This window comes from Penicillium pulvis (assembly GCF_028828015.1).
Source record: "Penicillium pulvis strain IBT 33274 chromosome Unknown scaffold_8_segment0_segment0, whole genome shotgun sequence".
In the NCBI taxonomy this organism is placed as follows: Eukaryota; Fungi; Ascomycota; class Eurotiomycetes; order Eurotiales; family Aspergillaceae; genus Penicillium; species Penicillium pulvis.
In genome coordinates, this window is record NW_026643080.1 from 6,195,102 (window position 1) to 6,214,671 (window position 19,570).

At 49.6% G+C, this 19,570-nt stretch overlaps 8 protein-coding genes across 8 annotated transcripts; 4 read left to right on the top strand and 4 right to left on the bottom strand.

The window, feature by feature from the left end:
- The first annotated feature begins 165 nt into the window (after window positions 1–165).
- On the top strand, window positions 166–1,268 carry N7503_011750 (putative aldo-keto reductase (AKR)). Its single transcript, XM_057071296.1, has 2 exons — window positions 166–502; window positions 562–1,268. The coding sequence occupies exons 1-2, from the start codon at window positions 242–244 to the stop codon at window positions 1,252–1,254; spliced, it is 954 nt and encodes a 317-aa protein (XP_056917907.1). The 5' UTR covers window positions 166–241; the 3' UTR covers window positions 1,255–1,268.
- Window positions 1,269–2,017: 749 nt separating this feature from the next.
- Window positions 2,018–4,412, top strand: N7503_011751 (heat shock factor family protein; the record flags this gene model as incomplete). The annotated part of the gene is made up of 3 exons (XM_057071297.1): window positions 2,018–2,493; window positions 2,553–3,297; window positions 3,342–4,412. 3 exons carry the CDS (start codon window positions 2,018–2,020, stop codon window positions 4,410–4,412), a joined length of 2,292 nt encoding a protein of 763 aa, XP_056917908.1.
- Window positions 4,413–6,789: 2,377 nt separating this feature from the next.
- N7503_011752 (arylsulfotransferase family protein) lies at window positions 6,790–8,437 on the bottom strand (the record flags this gene model as incomplete). The annotated part of the gene is made up of 2 exons (XM_057071298.1): window positions 6,790–7,491; window positions 7,550–8,437. The coding sequence occupies 2 exons, from the start codon at window positions 8,435–8,437 to the stop codon at window positions 6,790–6,792; spliced, it is 1,590 nt and encodes a 529-aa protein (XP_056917909.1).
- Window positions 8,438–9,561: 1,124 nt separating this feature from the next.
- N7503_011753 (uncharacterized protein) lies at window positions 9,562–11,004 on the bottom strand (the record flags this gene model as incomplete). Its single annotated transcript, XM_057071299.1, has 1 exon — window positions 9,562–11,004. One exon carries the CDS (start codon window positions 11,002–11,004, stop codon window positions 9,562–9,564), a length of 1,443 nt encoding a protein of 480 aa, XP_056917910.1.
- Window positions 11,005–11,651: 647 nt separating this feature from the next.
- On the bottom strand, window positions 11,652–13,048 carry N7503_011754 (replication factor C subunit 3; the record flags this gene model as incomplete). Its single annotated transcript, XM_057071300.1, has 5 exons — window positions 11,652–12,058; window positions 12,114–12,494; window positions 12,544–12,718; window positions 12,783–12,870; window positions 12,921–13,048. The coding sequence occupies 5 exons, from the start codon at window positions 13,046–13,048 to the stop codon at window positions 11,652–11,654; spliced, it is 1,179 nt and encodes a 392-aa protein (XP_056917911.1).
- A 230-nt stretch (window positions 13,049–13,278) lies between these two features.
- On the top strand, window positions 13,279–14,166 carry N7503_011755 (actin-related protein 2/3 complex subunit 3; the record flags this gene model as incomplete). The annotated part of the gene is made up of 6 exons (XM_057071301.1): window positions 13,279–13,284; window positions 13,339–13,384; window positions 13,480–13,754; window positions 13,815–13,927; window positions 13,981–14,059; window positions 14,119–14,166. 6 exons carry the CDS (start codon window positions 13,279–13,281, stop codon window positions 14,164–14,166), a joined length of 567 nt encoding a protein of 188 aa, XP_056917912.1.
- Window positions 14,167–14,486: 320 nt separating this feature from the next.
- Window positions 14,487–16,257, bottom strand: trm6 (tRNA 1-methyladenosine methyltransferase subunit GCD10; the record flags this gene model as incomplete). The annotated part of the gene is made up of 2 exons (XM_057071302.1): window positions 14,487–16,074; window positions 16,127–16,257. Coding segments are annotated over 2 exons (1,719 nt in total), but the record flags the coding sequence as incomplete, so codon positions are not given.
- Window positions 16,258–16,809: 552 nt separating this feature from the next.
- Window positions 16,810–19,526, top strand: N7503_011757 (MINDY family deubiquitinase; the record flags this gene model as incomplete). Its single annotated transcript, XM_057071303.1, has 3 exons — window positions 16,810–17,335; window positions 17,388–18,313; window positions 18,372–19,526. 3 exons carry the CDS (start codon window positions 16,810–16,812, stop codon window positions 19,524–19,526), a joined length of 2,607 nt encoding a protein of 868 aa, XP_056917914.1.
- Between the last annotated feature and the right edge of the window lie 44 nt (window positions 19,527–19,570).

The following is a 19,570-nucleotide window of genomic DNA, read 5'->3' on the forward strand; positions in this document are numbered from 1 at the left end:
GGCTGAGTCCCCCGGCTAAATGAATCTTGCAGGGCTAGCGGTTTGTCTAATGAGATTTCTTTTTGTGGATCATAACAGAACAGAGCTTCATAGAATCTAAATTGGGTTCTACTCACTTGGTCTCTACACGCTTTCAAAATGACGAGGGCGTCACGTTGTCAATAGCAACATATCTTAGTAATAGCTGCGACCCCGCAACACCTTGCAAGTTAATTATAGATGTGATCTATTTCCACCCACTATGGCTCGAGCGATGACCAAAATGTGGGAAAAATATTGCCTACGTCCCGTCCAGTACTCCACTCCGACTTTCATCCCGGTTTTCCTCTATGGGACTGCCTGGAAGAAAGATCGGACAGCCGATCTCGTCTACACCGCGGTCAACGCCGGCTTCCGCGGCATCGACACAGCAGCTCAACCGCGACACTACCAGGAGCCATTAGTCGGCGATGGAATTCGCAGGGCAATCGCGGAAGGGGTGGTGCGACGAGAGGACCTCTATGTAAGTGGTGACCCCTTTTTCAATGTATTATTGTCTACATTGATGCTGATTCGATGCAGGTGCAAACCAAATTTAGTCCGGTCTCCGCTCAAGATCCGGATAACATGCCGTATGATGCCAATGCATCTCTGACGGAGCAGGTTCATGCATCAATCAAATCATCTTTATACAATCTTCGACCATCAGCTGATGCGAGTAGCGTGGACGAAGCCTACATTGACACAGTGGTCGTTCATAGCCCGTTGCGGACTATTGAGCAAACCGTCGAGGTATGGGAGGCTTTGGAGACCTATGTGCCCCATCGGATTCGCAACTTGGGAATATCCAACTGCCCTCTACCGGTGCTCCATGCTCTTTGTACCTTGCCTGTGGTCAAGGTGAAACCTGCAGTTGTGCAGAATCGATTTTACGAGGATACCCTTTATGATGTTCCGCTCCGGTCATTTTGTCGCGAGAAAGACATCATCTATCAAAGCTTCTGGACTTTGACTGCAAATCCAGAGCTTTTACGATCAGGACCTGTGCAGAAACTTGCTGCTTACGTGGAGATCAGCCCCGCAGCTGCGCTATATGCGCTCGTGATGGGACTTGGTAACATTACTATACTGAATGGCACCAAGAATGAGTCCCGCATGGCAGAGGACTTGGTTAGCCCGAAAAAGGTGGAAGAGTTTACACAGAACCAGCCAGCTGAGTGGCAGGCATTGCTGAAAAATTTCCAGGAACTCGTTGGCGATGATGCCACAAGCTAGGATGTAAGCTAAGCAGATCTGAAATTGGAAGAGAACGAGAAAACAGATATGCTTGGTACTGTACTCTGATAAGACAGAAACAGCTATAAAATAATTTACTCCTTTTGTTGGACATGGAAGTTTCTTCTTTTGATAGCCCGTGATGACTTAGCATGACCCACCAATCAGCGCTGACTCCGCTCTGGATTGACCTCATTGTCTAGCGAAAGATCGCAGCGCAAGATTTCTTGTCCTGCGCTCCTTTCCATCCTTCGCCCCGATCGCATTCGGATCACCGCTCATCCGTCACTGCTCTGACTGGAGCAGAGCGCCCTTCTTGCCCCCTTTGGTTGGTGCCTCGAATCGTCTTGAATGCCTATCTTTCACCCGCTGATTGTGGTCGCAAGGTAGGATTTAACTCAAATCTTCTTTCGCCGTGCCTAGGTCTGCCTCGGTCTGTCTACACGCAAGTACCGCATACGCTACATTCACTACCATTCATCCAATTCGCTCGGACGAATTTTGGGTTACGTTGTCGACCGTCGGCCGGATTTTTGCCCGATTCACTCCACCCTCAGACCTTTGGCGTGACTCAATCGCCTAGGACGATATTCACGCCCAATCAATTGAATTTGGAGCTTGAATTGCCCTCGAAACAAAAAAACCGAGATCCTTGAAATCTGATCCGCTTTTCTCGACGCGTTGCTCGCCAGTCGAAAGATTTACCAGCGACCCCACTCCTGCGATACCCTACCCATCAACAGCTTGGACCTATCGGTCCATCATGAGTTCTCAAGGCATGACGCGAAAACGGCCGGCCCCAGGAACGACTCCTGCAGTGCACCCACAGATGGGCACGGTCCCCAACTATTCTTCCGCGAATCCGAATTCTCAGCTATCCAACGACCAATTCTTACAGTGGGGGCAAAACCCCGCCGTTAATGCAGTAAATGCCTCCTCTTACGCCGAAAACCCTGCATATCACCAAGGAAATATAAATGCCCAGGATGTGCCCGCTGCAGCAACAGCCAACAATAGCCAACTTGCTCGTCGCCAGCAGGCGAATCAGCTTGTGAGTCGCAACCGTGGGTACGAGCAAACGCCCGTAGCCTATTCGGAACACAATCCGAGTGGAAATCCGGGAGAGTCGGGTGCATGGGGTGAAAGCCTCGAGGAGTTGTATGCGCGGGCCCAAGCCGCGAAGAGAGAGTCGCAAGCGAAGCGAAAACAGATTCCCCCTTTCGTGCAAAAACTCAGCAGGTCAGTCGCAGGAATTGATCTTACATATAATTTGAAGAAAGAGCTAATTCGTTCCAAAGTTTTCTTGATGAGTCCAAAAACACGGAGTTGATTCGATGGTCCGACGATGGCAATTCTTTTATTGTGCTAGACGAGGATGAGTTTGCGAGGACACTGATTCCCGAGCTTTTCAAACACAACAATTACGCATCATTTGTCCGACAGTTGAACATGTATGGATTCCACAAGAAGGTTGGCCTTTCCGACAACTCGATGCGCGCCAGCGAGCGAAAAAACAAGAGTCCGAGTGAATATGCGAACCCCTACTTCAAACGTGGCCACCCGGATTTGCTCTGGTTGATCCAGAAGCCGAAAAACACACCAGGTCACACTAGCAAGGGGAGTAAAGGTGGAACGCGGGTGAAGACAGAGGACGTGGATGAGAACGAGATAGAAGATTATGGGGAAGATGGCGTGCCTGCGTCTCGTGAGAGCCGGCCAAGACCTCAACAGCTTTCCCTCCTCACAGAAACTCCTATGCCATCAGATCAGTTGTCTGGAGTCTACCGAGAATTGCAAGCGATTCGTCAACAGCAACAGATCATTTCAAGTACCATAACCAGGCTACGGAAGGAGCATGAGCAGCTCTATGCACAAGCTGCCAATTTCCAGGAGCAACATACTCGGCACGAGAACTCAATCAACGCCATACTCACATTCCTCGCTACTGTTTATAACCGCAGTTTGCAAGGACAGGACACAAACCAAAATATCGCAAATTCTTTTGCTGGAGCCATTTCCGGGGACCAAGGAAACATTGTCGATGTGGGCGATGACTTTTCTTTGAGTTCTTTGGCTGGACTGGCTAGCCCTACTGGGCAAAGGACAATGAAGAAACAACCCCTGCTTTTGAAAGCCCCCCTATCGTCGATGACAACGACCGTGCCTCTACTATTTCCCCGGCGGTAACTGGAGCCTATGAGACAAGATCTCGGGGTCATGCTCGCCAGCCAAGTGCTGGCAAACCTGGTCATGTTGAGGAGGTTTTCGATAACAGCCCACGGCAGAGCAAATCTGATCATCCAGGGCAACCAAGTGACGCAAATTCCCCTCAGCAGGACATCATGTCCGTTATCCAAAATTCCAATGCAAGGAACGGCCTTGCGACGAACTTTTCGGACTTTCCCAATGTTCTATCCTCTCTCGAAACATCTGGCGGAAATGTGCCTCTTACTGCTCATCAGCGCGCCGATATGCTTCGTCTCATGGCCAATGAGGCCAACACGGCGGATCCCACTGCCTCGGGTTCTTCAAACAACGCTCTTATGACTCCGACCCCACCACCCATGCCTCCGAACTATTCGGGCCGCCTCGCGAACACTCGCCAAGAAATCGACAATTTAGTCAAGATGCAAGCCGAGCAGGATAGATCTGTCCAAAACCTCACCAACCTTCTTCAGCCATTGAGCCCAACTGGTGCCATACCAGGACTGGGACCAGATGGTAATGGAAACGTTCCACCTCCACCACTCGACCTTGATACGATATTCAACAATGACTACTTTACCGATATTGGAGACACAGAGCATGACAGGAAACTCTCAAATCTGGACCCCACTGCGCAAACTACCGATTTGGGAGGAAACCCACACGAACATTTGGGCCATGGCCAAGACGAGGGAGACACCAATGATCTGTTCGACTTCGGACACATTCCTGGTGATGGTGACCTCTTTGACGGCGGCCACGGGCCAGACCAGTACAGCTACGGCTTCGATGGTACTGGTTATGGTGGTGATACTGGATCTGGCAACATGGATTCAGGCCGAGTTATTGAGCAGTTGACTGATAGCGAAGCTACCAGTCCTGCAACAGCAGCGGAGACTCCTGGTGAATCTACCGAACATGGAAGCAGTACGAAGCGGCGCAGAAAGGCGTGATGAAGTAGATTTAGAGCCAAGGCTAAGGAAGGAAAAAAGAATGGGAGATAGCGAGATTTGAAGGCGATATCCCAGGTTATCACGGATGGCGTTTATTTTGTTCATACGGGCTGGCAATGTGTGGTTTGGGGGATCAGGCTGGATTTGAAAATCCGATATTCATATGATCCATATCGCACCCGCACCCTAGAGTGGGCCCTTACTTGCTCCGGTAATCTACTCGATGATCCTTGTATCCGATTATATTCTCTATGCGTAGATGCTCTTGACTTCTTCTCTAGACATATACTCTTGTAGTCTTGCTCTCACACTAACCCCATTCCACAACTCGGTGTCACCTTGATCTACCTTCTCCGGCATACCTATCTGCTCTAAAGCAAACGACGCAGCGACAGTCCCATAACAAGCTGCATGTACAGCGTCTCCCGTCTGAATATACCCCACACCATACCCACCCAAAAACGCATTGCCAGCTCCAGTCGGATCAACTACCGGAGAATTTTTTATTCCTCACAAAGCCAGAATCATAGAAAGGTGGCAGCCATTTAGGAGAAATGTTCCCCGATTGGACAAGACAGCCATGCTCACCAGCTCGGACAACGACCACGCCCGTTCCATCTGGACCAACCCCGCTATCCAAGAATTTCAATACCAACTCCTCGATCCCACTTTTGGAAAAAGCGGCACCTGGTGCCTGTGAAAACAGCTTCGCTAGCTCAAGATGATTGGGACTGAGAATATCCACGTATCGTGCTGCCTCTAGACAATCTTGGAGATTATCCGGACTGCACGCCAGGGGAGAGGGTTCCCATATTATTAGTGGTCGGTTTGATATACCGGCTTCATGCCGCATCGCAAGAAGAGTCGAGACACGGGATATGATATCCCGTGGTGTTGCAAGGTAGTGATAAACCCTCGATGCCAGGATACGGGAACCCTCTGCATGACTTTCATCGACAGCTAGGACAGGAGTTGTGTATTTGAAATCTTTGGCTGAATGTTAAATCCCCGTCAGCGATTATCATGGTATGCAGTTAGAATGAGGCGCATACGTCCAAAAGTAGTATCTTTATACTCCAATAAGCCTCGGGTCGAAGGCTGATCCAGTTCTTCCTTGATGACCAATGTAATTCCCCAGCTTTGTAGCAAGTCAGCAATGGAACCTGGGAAGTCATGCCCGATGTGAATTGGCCATGCTAGGGTACGGTTCAAAGGAGGAGCTAGAAATAGACGCGCTCCTAGAGTTGCTGTAACACTTGTTAGTTAGATACAATGGTGAGCAATGTAGTGCTGACCGTGTGCTCCTGAGCCTCCGAGTATATTTGTTAATGGTTTTTGATTTGGGATGCGGATCTCGTCGAGGACAACTAAGCCGAAGCTTGTGAAAGAGGTATCACCAGTATCCATTTAGAAGGTTTTGATTTCTCAGGCTGGCGTTTTCCTCCAAAGTGTGCTTTTATTCCAGTGTTTGTTGGGGACTGGCGGATGAAATACTGGGTTCTTGTGGTCAAGAAGTGGGGAGGGACTTGCAAGTGTGCGGGTATGGGGCTGATGAATCTTTTACTTTGCTCACCCTTGTTAGAAGTGACGGCATTCATTCCACAATTGTTCTATTCTGTTCTGTTCCTTCTCTTACAGGTGGAGATATCAAAATGACCGCTGCCTCGCAATGATTATTGTATACTGGAGCATGTTTTCATCAAGAAGCACGTAGATTATGTAATACCCGGACCTGTCAATCAACTACTGCGGACAGCTCCCCGCAATCCCTGACTTCATAAACACACGTGTGTTCTCTTATACTCCTGAAATTATATCCTCGCCAACTCCGACGAGAGCAGCCATACGGCAACGACTTCAAACCACGGAGGAGAAATGTATTTCAATAATAATATTAGTCTTCAATGGGTCTGTGCAAGACTCATCAGCATAGGGTAACGCGATGCTATTGGGTTATAGGCAGTGAGTGAGACAGCAGTCCCTCATTCGTACGGATAGTGGGATCAAATCGGATCTCTACCGATCAATCTGTGTACACAGTCATCAGGCGCCCTAGAAGATATCTCACTCAAGAGTAGCAACGCATTGTTCCCGGTGATGGAAGGCCGGGCCTGTGTTATCACTCAGCTCGACCGGATTCGAAGCTCTTTGGCTCCTGCCATCCGTTATTGTTTTCGTAACAATATGGGCACGCTAAACAACGGTTGTGTCGCGCTACTTTATGTTTCCGGTGAGCTTCAACTAGAGAGTGGGGAGAATAGAATGATAATAGATGAATATAAATGAGTTTCGCAAGCCATGTTGTGGTGACTTATAACCAACGAAGACAATGAGGTGTCCATTAACTGATGGATCCCCAAACCCTGGCTTCTTGACCTTACAATTTCATAATCGCAGATCTCCTGATTACTCCGAAATGATCATCCTCAACTGCCCCCACCATAAATAGATTATGTCCTCCATTATCAGGAATGATGAACTCCGTCTCAAATCCTTGCTTCTTGACTATGCCAACAGCTGTCATTGAGCGCGCGTGATTTCCGGTGTACAAAACATAATATTTGACATCAGTTGCGCCATTCCAAGTAACATAGCCTCGGGTCGCCGATGAGCCACACTCGATGCCATTCAACCCATGAGCGGGAGAACCACTTTGGCCGGGTTTCCTAATACGGAGAGAGGGCTTGCTCGCCGGTGTAGCTCTCCAAGGGGTTTTGTAGGTGCGATAACTAGCAGCGCCATTATCAAAGTCATATCGCGCTGACCAACGAACGTCGTGACCTTGAGGGTTTTGTGGCCCAAACTCTTTCATCACAGGCTGAATTCCATAGCCAAGGAAATGATTGCCATTGGAAAGGATATCGTGGGATCCCATTGCTAGCGATACCACTGGGTACAGTGGGTCTGAGAGATTCTTGAGTAGCTGGGGTGGGTGGTCAAGGGTTGGGGGAACGGTCAAGAGGAGTTCGAGACCGACTGATGCATTTGCGGTGGTTATGTCACCGTTGTTGTTTGCAAAGTACCTAAGCTGAAGTTGGGTATCAGAGGCGCGTTCGATCCGAGCAAAATGTTCCCAAGACTAACGAGCTTCATGGTCAGTCTAGCTTCAACGATCAAGAAGACGAGAGGAAAATTACGAAGCGACCCCCTTCAGGAAGACTTCCGAAGTCACCTCCCGTCTCACCATCAATTTGCCATATGATATTCCCATTTATATCAACCAAGTATGTGCTCCAGGTGCTGCGACTGTTAATGAGATAATTGCCCTCGAAGGGCTGAATCGAATTGGTGTGGAAAAAGTCGAATGGATTGCTGGAGTTCACTCCAGCGCCATTGAGTGGGAGGTTTGTATCATTTATTGGCACATGAGCAAGAGGGCTCCAAGAGAAAAGAATTTCGGATGTGCGGAGATCGATCTCCAGCACAAGAGGATCAAGAACCCACCCGTCTTCAGGGCCACCGATATCTCGTAGATCAGCTTTGGTTGTATTGTAAGCTGTGATGAGCATTGTATTGTTTTCGGTGATGAAAGATTCATGGACATCTGCCTGGCAGGGGGCAGATGTTCCGGGGGGAAGAGTCAAGTTTAACTTTGGACAAATAATCCCAATCTGGTCGTACGACGAGTTGTGGATAACAATATGACCATAACCATGTGATGCTGAGCTGGAGTCTGCAGCACCGCCACTACCGGCCCAGTAAGTGATAACTGGCTCCCCGTGCAAGCTTTGCACACGGAAGTTTGAAGCATCTGGGGTAATTGGCCCCGACCAAACGAGATCACCGGCGTCGGTCATAATAAAGGGAGCTTTATCAGGGATGTAGGATTGAGAATTGATTCCAGTCTGGGGATCGAAAAGTATCAGACCTGGTGCAAGCTCCTCGCCAGTGGCATTGATTTCCAAATATGGCGGTTGTGCGCTGGACGAAACAAATTCCTGCCATGGCCAAGCCGAGGACGAATTTTGAGCAATGGTGACTGAGTTCCGAGAACAGAGTTCCCGGAGTTCCTGCGTCAATGGCATTGACTCAACTCTTGGGATGCTAAAAAGCCACCCTGTTGCCATCAAACCATGATGTAGGCATCTAGGGATCTTCATAGTAGTTGATAGAGCAAGACAAGTTGGAGATTTTAAAAGTTATCCGACGAATTGAACGAAAATAGTTACGCAGGAATATCTCAATGGCAAGGGATCCCTTTAAAAACTAGTTTTAATCAAGGACTCGGAACTTCCGAGTATAGATCTACATTCTTGGTTTCCCGGCAGTTGAACCTCCACAGGATTTCCGATGCGAGATGTGGGCCCCATATTTTCCCCGCATTGAAGACGCCATGTAGTCAGAGCTCTGGACTTGTTACGGCAATCCCGCACTAAGATATTAGTTATCTAATGGTTGAAGATATTTACTAAAATAATAAGATTCCATCGGCGCTCACCAAGCGTTGCCCGAGAATCTAGTATAGTAAGACAGAAGCAAGAAAGTTATATAACGTATAGACTTCCGCAAAGCCTTACTTAAGCCTTAGAGCCTTAACCTAAAATATAACCTAGGCTAGGTGTAGGCCAAACTTTTCAATCCGAATATAACCTGGACCTAATGCTAGGCCATAAGGGTTGACTCTCCAGTTCGAAGGCTCTTCTTTCCAGCCTGGATCCTTGCTGGGAACTGAAACGCCATTCGAGCCCGAGAAAGACAAAGGGACTTCAGTCATGTAGTATTTATAGCCATGCAGCGAAAAATCAAGTAAAAAGGCAAACATGCGGGACGAGAATATCAGAAACCCGCCTCCTGAGATCCGGTGTGTGGTGCTGATCTGAAGCTAAATGAAGAGGTACTGCGAGTCACCATAGTGATGTGCACTTCATTCGAATATAATTTGACCTTTTACTCACACGGGCATACTAGTACTAAATTTGGGCAGATCCCGTGAAATCTTTGGCAAGAGTCTGAAGAATATACTATGGAGTGGATGCCTTTTTTGACTGGCATGAGAATGCTGACATTAATTCAAGTAATAGCGAGCGACTAATAGCTTACCAGCACAAATGTTATATTAATATAAATCATGTTTAGCATTGAGTTCTTAGCGAATCTCTGTACAGTGTTGATAAGCAACGATATTCATAACACATTCCATGGCCATAGTTTAGGCCTTCTTGTCTGCCTCCACACTAGAGGTAGTGACCATTTCCGGAACGCCCTTGTTTCGCTTAGCGATGCGGAATCCACCGACCAGGAAGAAGAGAGCCTGCAAGCCAAGAATAACAGCAAGAGTGACCATGGCGCCGATGACACCAGCCACTGCCCGGGAAATTCCACCAGAACTCTCAGTGCTCGAGGAGCTGGTAGTAGAGCTGGATGCGCTCGAAGTTGCACAGCTACCATCAGTGTTGCCGCACATATCACACCACTGGGTAGTGGAAGTAATAGCAACCTTCTTCATCTGCGTGCTGAAGTCAGAGTAGGAGAGAACATCGCTGGATTGACCAAACATAGGGTAGACGGTGGGCGTCTCCGAGCCAGTCATGGTTCCATTGTGGAATGCGAAGCGCACGCTGATTTCATCGCTCGAGGGGAAGTCGGTGCCAGTAGCATTGGTCACGAGCTCAAAGACCATAGACGAGGCATAGTCTGGGATGCCGTAGAATTCCGGCGAAGCAGCAGGCATCTGCATCAGACCGAAGAAGGACATTATAGTTCCGTATGATCCAAACTGGACGTTCAGAATAGACTTCGCGCCCTTCGAGTCGATGATCTCGTCAAAGCTGGACATGATCTCGCCGAGAATAACGGCACCGCTGATCGCGCGGACGGGGTCGGAGGCATTGTATGCCAGGTTCCACTCGTGGGTACCAGCCAGCGAAATGAGCTGCACGCGGTTGGCGTCGGTCATGTACTCTGACTTGCCAGGGAAGGTCGCAGATGTGTTATGGATGTAGCCCACATTCAGATAGTCGAAGATAGTGTAGGCATTCTCGAAGCTAATATCAGAAGCCGAGAAAGTCCGGTTCAAGACAGGAGTGAGAGAATCATAGAAGCTTGCGCTGGACTTGAGGACATCATTGTAAGCATCGGAGCTATAGTAGTTGTTGCTGCTCACAGTGGCCTTGGAGCAATCACTGGAGCCCTGCAGCCAGCTGGAGTCTTCGTTGCTGTTGCTCGTACCAGTGGTCTGTAGCTGGATGAGCTGATAACCATTCAATGGCGAGTCGACCACGGTACCATTTCCAAGGGTAGTGTTAGCCGCTGTTGAAGCGGGAGGATAGACACCCTGCAGGAAACCAGTGGCCGAGTTCTGCAGCACCGCATCTGAGGGAGCACTAGCATTGATCTGCTTGGCGTTCACGATGGGGTCACTGATTCCCTCGATCTGCTTATCCGAGCTCGAGTCAACATAGAGGTCATGATACACAGATCCAGCCGCGAAGACCTCGTAATAACCCAAATCAGTTAGTTGGGTATTGCCGAGAATTTTAGCAGTCCGATCACCATGACGCGCATAAATATAAGCACCCAGCACTCGCTCAGCAGACACAACAGGTGCAGTGAGGGAGGCCAAGAGCAGGCCGTGATGAATAGATGAACGCATGGTGAAGCCGAAAATTTTGGTACGGAAAAGAAAGCCGGGACCACCAAGATCAGTGGAGGACCCAGCAATGCTATATACTTTTCCTTAGTACGATTTTTGGCATTACCATGCAGGATTGGAGGGGAAGCGAATGCGGGTCAGGTTGAAGACTGTGCCGCATCGCAGTGTTGCGTAAAGTCTAATTGTCATTGTGAACGGCGACTCCCGGCTTCAACCACTCATGGACTATCCTGATCTGGTTCCAGTAAGCAGCTAATGCAGGCTACAAGCTAGGCCAAGTCCGAGGAAATGCAGTAACCTTTTAGGTAATTAATTTCAGTCGATAAGACGTCTAGATCCCGCGGTGGGGAAAGACCCTTGGACCCTGATTAGCCCTCTCGAATCTCAAACCCTGATGCTCAGGCCAATCTCCCCCGCTTTCGCCTTTTGTTGAAAGTTGGGAATTAGACACTGGAATCGGCAAGTTTTGCCGTCTTGGTGCCTCTACTTATCACAATGACCCTTCGGTTAACGCGCGACAGCAAGGCTGCATCTGCATCGCTCCAATGCACATGGACATGGTCTTATAACCAACAGATAAAAAGACTCATGCTTGAATTCGTTCTCGTGGTATTGTATTACTTTCATTCTTTACTTGCTAAATTCATTCAGGTCATTGCAACGCCCTTGTCGCCCATCAATTCACATCCATTGCGCACCACACCTACTAACCCACCGGTCTGAATAGACTCTGATCCACCGCCAGATAGTCGATATTCGATCTCGGCGAGACCCTCCAACCAGGTGATGCGGGTCTGCGCTGGCACCTCAAGCTGCTGCAGTTGATCGGCTAGAGCCGACAGGATATCGGCCAGGGCGAGACCCTTGGTAGCTTTGAGGGTATTGACAGTGTTGAGGCAAGATGTGACATCGCTAGTATTCAGAATGGTGGACATGATTTCTTGGATATCGCTCGGGTGGGGGGCCGCAATGCAATCGTAAATTGTCGTATTTGTGATGATTTCGGGTTCGGGCACGGGGGCATTTGGTGCATCGCGCATCGGAAGAGGTTTGCCTATCGCAGAATCAGTATACAACCAGTAGAAAAGCTAGGATAGTAAGCCACGCACTGCTTGCATGACAGGCCTGAAGAACGTTCAGCGCCCGACGCATATCTCCCTTGCTGAGGGTGACCAGACTATCCACTGCGTCAGGTTGGATCTTGATATCCTCCTTCTCAATAACTGTGTCCACAAGGGATCGAATATCGGCCTCCTTGAGAGGACTAAATCGGAATCGTGTACAACGTGACAACAACGCGGGCGAGAGCTTGTGTGTGTAGTTGGCAATGATACAGAATCGGGTGTTGGCTGTGTAGCGCTCCATAATGCGACGGAGAGCCATCTGTGCGGTGGATGTCATGGCATCTGCTTCGTCAAGAATAATCAATTTGAAACCGGCGAGAGATGCATTTGCGGATTGGGGTGCCATGGAGAAGATTTGTTTTGTGCCTGTACCTGTCAGCATATGGATCTGTGATTGACATGCTAGTCAACATACTGGCAAAGGTTTTAATCTGTTCTCGGACAACGTCGATACCACGGTCGTCACTGGCATTCAACTCCAATACCATCTGTCGCATGTTCTTGGTTCCGTATATCTTTCGAGCGAGGGCGAGAACAGTCGAGGTCTTTCCAGTTCCGGGAGGGCCATAGAGGAGGAGATGAGGGAGACGCTATTGTTGCTATTAGCATCCACCATTGAAAAAAATATCATAAGCCATGTGCGCAAGGTCATACATTGGCTTCGACAAAACGATTGATGGTTGCGAGGATGTCTTGGTGACCGGAGACTTCGTCCAGGCTCTCGGGGCGGTATTTTTCAACCCTGACACAGCAGTTAGACAGGTTTTTCAAAGTCAAGATTTCATTGCCTACCATGGAAGATTGTCCAGTGCTTCAACGGGCAGATCGGCCACTGTCCTCTTCTTTCCAGCAGCATTGTCGGAGCTGAACTGCACATCCTTGGACGTATCCACGTCCATCTCATCCTCGTAGTCAGACATTATGTGTAAAGATCGGTTTTCACCCCAAATAACTTGCGTTGTGGTTGCAAAGAAAAAAAGAGAGATCGCGAAAAGCCGAGCTGGACGCGTAGCGCGTAAAGAGACCCAGCAGCTTCGGGGCGGAAAATCAAGGAGAGCTGGGGTGTGTTCCGTGCTCCACTCCAATGACATCCTCACTGCCTAACCCAAACTCCGCATCAACTCCAATCCCAACGCTACCCACCCTCACAATGCCTGTATGTAGCTATGCGAACATTTGATAAACTCACAAGCTAATACCGTAATCACAGGCATACCACTCCATCTTCCTGGAGGACCGCGATGTCCCCGTGATAGGTACGAATGCCCCGCCAATAGCTGCATCCCCAAAACATCCCACATCTCCATGCGCGGTAGACCCAAGATTCCATAATTGACATATACGGCGCCAGGAAACTTCCCAATTTTGCCCCTGCGCACTCGCACCCGTGGTCCTGCATACACCTTGCCCGCGCTTCCCCCCAATACTGCCGATATCGATGTTGCCCCCGACAACGAATCCTACGACTGCGTTGATGAGATTCTGTCGCTCTTCCGTGCCAACGTCCTGTTCCGGAACTTCGAGATCAATGGTCCTGCCGATCGCATGCTCATCTATGGAACCCTCTTCGTCAGCGAGTGCCTCGGGAAGGTCAAGCCGACAATGAGCGCCCGCGAAGCCGAGAAGGTAGACACCAACGAATAGGGACTATGGAGTACAAGTACTGACTGCTTTGTTTACTGTTAGGCCCTGATTAATGTTTCGCTTGAAAACTTCGCTATCCCTGGTGATGTGTCCTTCCCGCTTAACCAGGCCTTTGAGCCCCCACGCGACCGCCAGGATGCGGAGAGTCTGCGGGCGTACGTCAACCCACATAATACATTTTGGTCCGAGACTGATGCTTTCGTGTTAGATACATTTCTCAGGTGCGACAGGAAATTGCTGTACGGCTACATGCGAGATTATACCCCGGTGGAGAGGGCCCGTCTAAGGTACGTCGGATCTCTATTTATATTTATGTCGAGATATGTCACTGACCGTATCTATACAGTTCTGGTTGAGCTTCACCAAGAGAAAGTTCATGGGCAAGAGCCTGTAGATGTTATGCTGGTTGTATATTGTTCTCATGAAATTCAGCGCATGAATCGACTATTTCCTTTTCTTGATACGTCACCGAGCATGGTGCTATCGTAGCTGCCAGAGCCGGATCTTGGGCAGCTTTGCTCAATAGCCTCAGATCAAATACGTTTTCAATAACTTTTTACTCCAGTAGAGCGACGTGTCTAAGTATATCCTTTACTCAATTGATTATAGATGATTTGTCTTGATCCAAAACGGATCATCATGGTACTCGTACATTTTATTTTGATCGGAAACCAACTTGGCTCTAGGAGCCAATGTAAAAGTCTAAAGAGTATCTTATGATAACATCACCACATCCTTGTCAATATCCTTATCACTGGTCGGTGTGGATGTTGATGTTGTTTCCAACTTGCGCTTCTTTCGGAATGTGCCAGCAGCCTGGATATGTTCCGCAGTGGGAATGACACGCACAGCGTGGAAGAGGTATCCCTCTGCACCACCACGACTTGTCATCAGGGGATGAGTCCGACCAGGCAGAACTTGCCAGGCTCGCACGCGGGAGCGGTGTAGTGTCGGTGGTAGAAGCTGGGTAGGGTCAACTTCGAATTCCTCTTTCAGCGGAGACAGGTCAGCCTCGCCGTCGGCATTTTTTTGTGATTCAAGTTCCCGTTTCCGGGTGATGAATGCTGTCCTCCGCGCAGTAGAGTAGAAATCCATCAGTTTGACAAGTGGCTCGACATAGGGCGAGTATATGGAGACTGCGGCTGAGCCGGAGAGGAGAGGGATGGCATGTTGCAAGACACTCTCCGGTTGAAGCAGAGTTCCAACGATAAGGCCATCGAAGCCGCCTGCACGAGCCTCATCCGTCACACTCTTGACTTTCTCCCATCGGTTTCGCTTGAAGTAGTATCCTGTGCGTTTGCTGGGTTTCATCTCAGCTAGCTCTGCAGCGGGCAAAGCGGTCGGTTCGTTGGAAAGGATTGGGTCGTGAGAGGGGTTCTTCAGCTGAAGCCATGAAACGGACTTCAGGTGGGTGTGAAGTGGGTGAGATTCGTCGGGAAGGTTGATATCGTAGCCAAAGTATTTTAAGAGTGACAGGTTAGGTTGCGCCTGGGCGTGGATGACGGTCAGAGTGTTCCCTGATGCGGACATTGGTCGAGTGCGACGACGACGAATCGGTGTGAAGCCCCGGGGCGCTGGATTGCCTGTAGCTGACGATTCCTCGGCAGCTGAATCCTCATCCTCGTCATTGTCATGAGGGTATAGAATTCCCATTCGCTCAGCCATTGCGGCCACAATCAAGCCGCCTGTCTCGTCCACCACGAAGTATCGTCCATTTGGTTTCACATCGGGAATTATCTCCGTTGTGGACTGTCCACCGTGGTGCACATTGCCCAAGCATCCAAGCAGGCCAATGTGCTCGTCGCGCAACTCCATGCCCTTCCCTGTATCCTTCTCGGAGAGCAAATAATTGGCGAGAGCGCTGACGTCTAGCGGGAGCACTGTGAATCTTTTGATATACTTCTTGCGCTTGCGCAATGTGTATTTGGCCAAAGAGAAAGCCGTCTTCTGGTCGATGGCCGAATGCGACTCAAGAAGTTTTGCGACAATCTCTTTGCCTGCCCCACCAGCCTCCTTCTTCAGCTCTTCAATCTCCTCCAGAGTTAACTTCTGTGTGGAGGCATCGTCGACGATCTTCTGGTTTGTGCGCATCGGTGTTCCTGCGCCAGATTCTCCTTCATCACCCTCGCCATCGGCCTCGGCCTCTTCGATGAGGGTTTCGGCATGCAGCTCGGTGGCTGAGACAACGCGCAATTGGTATCCATCCGGTTCAGGGGTATCTTGGATCTCGAATGTCAGGTAGAAGGGGCGGCCAATGATTTGGTTCGCGGCGAAGTTGCCATATTTGCCCAATGAAACTATGCTGTTAAGTGTTAGTGTGCTTGCTCCGAATAGTCTGATACGTGCTGGCGAACCTGTTTGGTACCGGCTTGATGATACGAATCTGATCCGAAGGCAGCTGCACAATGGCATGCTGGTTCGGCCGAATATAAGAATGCATGGTGAAGGCGCAAGACTGCCAAGTGAACTTGGACTTTATGAATCTCTAATCAGAAAAAAGATTCCGGGCAACTTTTCTAGCCTAAGGTGCACAGGCCAATCAGAGAGCACAGCGGGGGAGCTCTCGGATTAATAGTATCACCGGCAAATGCATACGGTACCGTACCGTGGACGTTACATAGGCATGCCAGTGCAGTAGGATCTACACCAAGCTCAATATAATACCTGTAATACCATTATCACCCTATTGATCGGCGGGGAATCTGGGTGCCTACCACTGTTTAGCTGGTCCCATAGTTAACGCATTGAACCACTTCCCTGATATCATCGCCGGAGCTCAGACTACTCCACATCCACCGGGCGCAGTTCCTGGGCACAAGGCAGTCTCGTTCTGATTTATTATTACATTGTTTTTATTCAAATCTCCATTGTTGCATAAATTGGAGCCTCTCTTTGTGTATGTGATACCCAACCAGCTCGTATCTGGGGAAGCCTTGCGACCCTAGGGAAGTACGTACGTACCACCCGGGCGCCCCATTAAACCGTTATTATTCCCCATCGCGGTGCTAAATATACACCCTCTATTTAGATCATCTTCATGGTGCTCCGCAAACAGCCTCCACCTCGCCTTGATAATCTTAATAAAGGGAATACTCGCCCGGCCACTCGTTCCCCAACCTCTCCGTCCTCAGCCTCCTCCCACCGTCGGCGCTTAAATCGGATTCCCTCCAAAGAGTCCATATACTCTCCCGATCTCAACACCTCACCTGCATTCGACCTAATGCCACTGGAAGAAGCTCAAAGGTCCCCGGTGGGCTCGCCAACTACCTACCCACCAAATTCTTGGCCAGAAGATAGGGAGGATCGAATTGTCCATAATATACCCAATTCAGAAACATATCCGGGGGGCACAATGCAGAAAGTAGAGGAAGTACCAGTGGCTCTCATGTCGGGCGCATCGCAGACGGCGCACGCCAGTGAAGTAGCGACTGGGGAGGTACCGGTACAACTACGGTCTAACAATCCATTCTTAAAACCAAGACCGCCGATACCCTCACAAAACACGTCGGAAGATTGGAATCGACATTCAAATGCAACCACCAATAGTGACCCTTTGAGTCAAAGTATGAACAGGCGTCTTCTTTTTCCATTAGCACTGATACTGACGCGTTGCAGCGGAGGGATATATCCCAATGACAGCCAGACTATCACTTCTGGACCAGGAGGATGAGTCCCCATGGGCTGATCACCAAGGATCTCACCCAGAAGCTCATTGTGCGGTGCCGAGCGACTTACCTCCTGATCAATCGCCATGGGGATCACAGCATTCAATTAAGATCTCAGCCGCTCAGGAGATTTATTTACAAGGGGGACAGGCCAATCCATACGCTCCAGCAGTAGTTGTGCAACCGTCTGATTCAACTGAAGATATCTATCATTCACAACAACCTTACTCACATGGTAGATTGGGCTCAGATGCTGGCGCTCACACTCCCTCTGCTTTCTCTAGCGCCACATCAGCAACGTCGCATGAATTGATCGACATCGATCCTCATGAAACTCTCGGGGTGGAGGCCGATTCACACAAAGCAGCATCTTCGGTTTACTCTGCTGATGGAGCCCACCCAAAGACCGAGACCGGACTGTTGGATAGACCATTACCAGCAATTCCATCATCCTCACAACAGGAGGATACGCCAACCCAGTCATTACCGACCCCGATCGTCAAGCTTTCTCCCGCCGAAGAAGCAAGGCAGCAGGAGCAGCGCTCGGAAACATACTCTATTCGACAAATCAATTGGAAGGATCGGACGGGCAATATGCAGCAGTCCCCTATCCTGGTTCAAAACAATAATGGGCCGTGTCCGCTGCTTGCGCTTATCAATGCGTTAGTGCTGCGAGCAGACCCAACGACACAACCGCCGATTGTCAAAGCTTTGCGGACCCGTGAACAAATTTCTCTTGGGCTGTTGATCGAGGCCTTATTTGAGGAATTGATTACTCGCCTGAGCCCCGATGATCGATTCCCAGACATTGAGTCACTTTCTCGGTTTCTTACAATGTTGCATACTGGCCTGAATGTGAACCCACGCCTGACAGTGGTAAGATCCAAGCTCTTTACACCTGGAAATTTGATCCATCTAACTAACATTTGATCAGGACACGGCGGATTCACTTGGCACATTCTTACAAACCCCCGATCTTCAGTTGTACAGTACATTCGGCGTGCCTTTGATTCACGGATGGCTTGCTTCGTGGTCAAGCGAAGCTCACGCGGCCATGACTCGGGTCGCTCAATACCATGAGGATATTCAATTGTTGCATTTCCGCAAGCAAGAACTGGAGGACTCGGTGATGCAAGGAAAGTCATTGACCCCGGAAGAAGAGCAAAAAATGGCAGACATACAAACCATTCAATACTTTGTGGACATTGAGAATGCGACACAGCTTAGCCCTTTTGGGTTGACACAGTTGAGTACACAGCTGGCCCCAGGCTCGGTCTCAATTTTCTTCCGCAATGATCATTTCTCCACACTCTACAAACATCCGGAATCCCACCAGCTTTTCATGCTAGTAACGGACGCTGGCTACGCAAACCATGCCGAAGTGGTCTGGGAATCTCTTGTTGACGTGACCGGGTTCAACTCCGAGTTCCTTGCCGGTGACTTCCGTGCTGTCGGCCACGGCCCATCAGGGTCTGCAGGCCCAGCTGGTCCGCGCACCTCAAGTGCTCCGCCAGCTAGTGAGCTTGCTCCAGCTACTGAGTCGTCCGGCAGGTTGTCACCACAGGAACAAGCTGATGCAGACTATGCCTACGCCCTTTCACTCCAGTTCCAAGAAGAGGAGCAGCGCGAGAGACGAAATAGTCAGCAAAGGAGCAACAGCCAACAAGGGAACAACCCTCCGCAAGGGAACAATCCTCCGCCGCAACCACCAAGGACCAACAACCGCAACTCAACACCTATCCGCTCACCTAACGCGTCGAGTATTCGCATGAATAATCCACCAAACCGGTCTTCAAGCACGGCAAATACCGTGGGTATTCGACCCGCACGGCCACAGACAGCGCCCCATACTGAGCCCGATCCGGATGATCCAAATGCGCCGCCGCCTCCTTACGAAGCCGTGAACCGGCGGCCACAGCCACAGTACTCGCCGCCAGCGAGGCAGTCCCCTTTCACGGAATTCCCTAGCGAGTATTCTTCAAATCAATACCCAGGAAATCGAAACCCACGGAATAATCGTTATCCCAGCTATGGGAACCGACCTGAACGATATAACCCTGACGAGAGAAAAGATTGCATTCTGATGTGAAATGTGAATTTTGGAGCGATAACTGAGCCGTTTCTGTTTCCTAT

Excerpts from the sequence above, each read along its gene's own strand:
- N7503_011750 (XM_057071296.1), top strand. The coding sequence starts at position 242 with ATGGCTCGAGCGATGACCAAAATGTGGGAAAAATATTGCCTACGTCCC. Across the intron at positions 503-561 it reads TGCGACGAGAGGACCTCTAT|GTGCAAACCAAATTTAGTCC; the intron begins GTAAGTGGTGAC and ends GATTCGATGCAG.